Genomic DNA, 3,847 nt, shown 5'->3' with positions numbered 1-3,847 from the left:
GAAAAATGGTGTTACTGTACTTCACTACCAAAAGTTCTTAAAATTCATTAATACCAGAAAATATGAATTTCAAGACAAAACATATAAGACTAATATTCTGCTATGGTGTAGTCACTAATTAATCACATAACAATATCCAGATGTTTCAGTTAAACACTGCTGCAACTAGTCCTGGTAGCAGTTTGAATGAACTTCTGCTTTCAATATACTGATGGGCTGAAAACTGCACAGAAGTTCAGTCTGCTAAAAACAGAGTGTCAACACAGTGCATAAAGCACAATCTATATATAGTAAAAGGTCAATGAAAACAGTATATAAAAAAGGTATTGAAAAATAAACCAAAAGCAAACAAACAAAAATAACAACCCCACGCCCAAGCCAAAACACATCAATAAGAAGGTATGAGGAAGAAAGTTCTTCAGCTTCACTGTCTGAAAGCAAATTGGTAAACGGTATCTGAATTATGATGTGTAATATGCTGAAGGTTCCTTATATTTTTCATAAAAGATCAGCTTAAAGCAAAGTCAATCTGAAAACAAAAGCTTACACAATAATGTTTTGAAACAGGACAACCACTAAAACAGAGCTGAGAAAGGACAGAGAGGAACAAAAGAAGGGAACTTCCTTGGGGCTAGATATTATGAGATCTGCTACAAAGCAAGCTGCTCAAGTGCTGTCAAAGCAAAGCAAGTAAGCTGGAAATATTATACCATTTCTAGAAGAGACCCTTAGAAGACATTCCAAACCATCATGTAGAAAGGTTTTCTTCCGTACGCTGAGTAAAGAAAAATATCTGGAAAAACTGTCATTTTTTAAGCCTAAGAACACAGACAATAATTATTATAGAAGAAAACATGTCCTGGAAAAACAAACAAACCACCATCACCAACAAAAACAAACAAATAAAACAATTTCTGCTAGGAGAAAGAAATGCATTGTTATACAAAAATCACCCTGATTACCTGTTCCCTGTTGAATCCTGGGTAATCTGTAATTTTGGAATAACAGAAGGAACACCGTATTCATCCTGATACTTCTTACACGTTTTATAATGCTGTCTCATCCACGAAAACCTAACCTGTAAATGAAATGCCAAATTACTGAAATTATACTAAATAATCCAAGGATAGAAGGAAAATAATTCTGCAAACAGAAAGTAATGTGCGCAGGGATTATTTAGATGTCACACGCAACAGAAAAACTAACTTATGTCTCTCCTCTCAGGATGAATGCCTTCTTCGCAAAGATCAGATCATCTCTGTCATCCTATGAGACTGGAGAGCATTCCCACCCCCACACCTCTAACAGCCGGACAACTTTGAGAGCTCTTAGCTGTGAAAAATGCCAGTAAACTCCATTTGATTGAAACAAAGTTGCAGGACCTTCAAACTCTCACGCTGAAGATCAATCACTACCACAGAGAGGATGGGATAATGCACAACTGCTCCTTCATCCTTCTCTAGCCCACTCTTATTTTGCGCACAGCAAAATTGTTTTATATTAAGTGTGTTCTGATAATATATAATTTTTCTATTTGAGGAAAAAAGAGAAAAAAAAAAAAGAGGGGAACGAACACCAGCTTAAGGATGCCTATCTAACTTAGATGCAAGGTAAGACAGTAATGAGTTGCCTGCATTTTGTCAGAATTTGGATGTGCTGGATAAGGCCCATATCAGAACTTCAGGTTCAGTAGCACTGTCAGAAGTGCTTACAGGTTTAGAAGCCAAATAAGACAACATCGTGAGTCTGGGCCTAGAGTTCATCCAGGAATCTGCTTGGTTCTCCCTTTTGATTTATCAACTTGTTAGTGTGTCTTTCTCCCAGATCTTACATAACAACCTATCCTGAGGAACAAGGCAAGAAGCTCCTCTTTCCACACTGTCAGACCAAGGTTTTAAGTGAGACCAAGCTGACAGGAAGGCTACCTGGACTGGTAAATAAAATGTGTGGCTAAAATCCTGGATCCATTCATATTAGAAGATAGATTACTCTAGAGCTCAGTGGAATCAGGATTTCACTCAATGTTCTGAAAATAATACCCGCTTTACAAAGGCATAGTAAACAGACTGATTTAACATTGGGCAGGGAGAAACTTCATATGAATGTAGGTATACATACAGCAATCAACTCACGTTTGTCATCCTAAAATTAAATTTTAATAAATTTATATAAATAAAATAATAAGAGCGGCTGTGATTGCTTTTACTTCCAGTGAAAGTTTCTGAGGTTTTCCCTGTATCTCCAGCTTTCATTTTCATTAAGCTAACTCACTTGTAACAGTTTTATAGCTGTATTCAGTTTTCTCATCGTTTTGGGGAAAACTGGCACTCCACTGTGTAGACAATTCAAGGTCCTTCTACATCAGGCATACCCAGCAGATACCTGATGGCAGGCACTGTGCACCTACTGCATGCATAAGCCACACAAAGAAAAACACTATAGGCTATGTTAGCTCCAATACATGAATGGCACACAGCAGAAGCGTCCGTTTAAAACTAAGAAAATCATTACTCAATTTCTGTAAAGTTTTACTCTACCTGCTTCTCACAGCATCTACAGCCCCCGGAAGCTTTCTTCATACTGTTTTCGACATCTAGAGCCCTTTTGGGATACGATCTTTCTTTTTTAGTCACACTCCCCCGGCAGAGAGGACAATGCGTTCCACTTTCCCGCATAGCTGTCAAGAAGCACTTCCTGCAAAATCTAAATTAAAAAGTTACCAAGCAGATTAGTAAAGTGAAGAAAGTTCAATACTTTGTCCCTGAAAAGGGATGAGTGATTACCAGCTCAAAAGGGATACATCAGAGTTAACCCCCAACTAAACAGAAAATCTTTATAAGATAAACATCAGGAAAACGAAATAACACAGCTTAAAAAGAAGTATATGGAAATTAGGGGAAATTTTGGTAAAGACTATTTTCTGTCTACTATTCCTGAGCCAGACACTAGATTGATCATTAATGAGATATTAAATGGTGCAGTAGAGACACGTGGTACTGGAAATCTTATCAGAGTAACTTCTGTTTATCGTCCTTCAGTGGAGCCAAGAATACTGCAAAGCTACATTCCTGCCATTTTCCCGAAGATTTCACTTCATTAGCTTTCCCGGATCTGCTCTGGCCTCTTTTCCTCGAAGTAATGTATCAACCATCCAAGCTATTTTGCATTTCTACCAGCCAGCACTTGGTGATTACACGTTCCTAAAAGCATGCACAGCTTTCCACTACCAACGCAGGAACTGCAGGAGACAACTCCGCTACGATCGCTTTGAAAACGAGGAGGAAGCTATAAATAAAGCTAAAAATGCAATTTCAGTCATGTTTGGAAGTTGCTTCCAACTGCAGCACAGCCCGGCGCTGGAGAGACGCGGGGGGCTCGTTCCGGGGCGTGCCTCTGCTCATGGACGGCCCCGCTCGCTACAAAAGAAACAGGTGAGGAGAGAGCCGGGCCGGCCGGCGGAGGCTGCGCCGCGTCCCATCCCCGGCCCCGCACCTGCAAACCGGGCGGGGGAGAAGGCAGGGAAATAAATAAAGGCAGGAAGGCGGAGTGGGTGAGGCGAGCGCTTCCGAAGGAAGGAGGGGGGCGGGAGGAGGGATACCCACACGTGCTGGCAGTTCATAGTCCTCACGGGCGTTTTGAACACCTCCTGGCAGATGGGACAGTAAAAGTCCTCCTCGCTGAAGCGCGCGGCGGCGGCTTCCTCAGCCATGGCAACACGTCGGGGTCTGTCTGTGCGGAGCGGGGACGAGACGCCAGTCCTACCCGGCCAGCTCAGCTCCGCTCCGCTCCCGCGAGGCCGGGCCGGAGGGCTGCAGGAAGATGGCGGGGGGCACCTGGCGCCAGGTGG

The 3,847-nt window shown here is 42.0% G+C and overlaps 1 protein-coding gene across 1 annotated transcript; it reads right to left on the bottom strand.

Annotated features, from left to right (window-relative positions):
• Window positions 1–6: 6 nt before the first annotated feature.
• LOC104910327 (E3 ubiquitin-protein ligase RNF138-like) lies at window positions 7–3,847 on the bottom strand. Its single transcript, XM_010708889.3, has 3 exons — window positions 3,603–3,847; window positions 2,538–2,703; window positions 7–1,078 (listed from the first exon to the last, which is right to left on the bottom strand). Exons 1-3 carry the CDS (start codon window positions 3,707–3,709, stop codon window positions 959–961), a joined length of 393 nt encoding a protein of 130 aa, XP_010707191.1. The 5' UTR covers window positions 3,710–3,847; the 3' UTR covers window positions 7–958.

This window comes from Meleagris gallopavo, chromosome 3, assembly GCF_000146605.3.
Source record: "Meleagris gallopavo isolate NT-WF06-2002-E0010 breed Aviagen turkey brand Nicholas breeding stock chromosome 3, Turkey_5.1, whole genome shotgun sequence".
NCBI classification, from domain to species: domain Eukaryota; kingdom Metazoa; phylum Chordata; class Aves; order Galliformes; family Phasianidae; genus Meleagris; species Meleagris gallopavo.
This window is presented reverse-complemented; position numbering and strand designations above follow the sequence as displayed.

Excerpts from the sequence above, each read along its gene's own strand:
- LOC104910327 (XM_010708889.3), bottom strand. The coding sequence starts at position 3,709 with ATGGCTGAGGAAGCCGCCGCCGCGCGCTTCAGCGAGGAGGACTTTTAC. Across the intron at positions 2,704-3,602 it reads ACTATGAACTGCCAGCACGT|ATTTTGCAGGAAGTGCTTCT; the intron begins GTGGGTATCCCT and ends TTTTTAATTTAG. Across the intron at positions 1,079-2,537 it reads GTAGATGCTGTGAGAAGCAG|GTTAGGTTTTCGTGGATGAG; the intron begins GTAGAGTAAAAC and ends TTTCATTTACAG.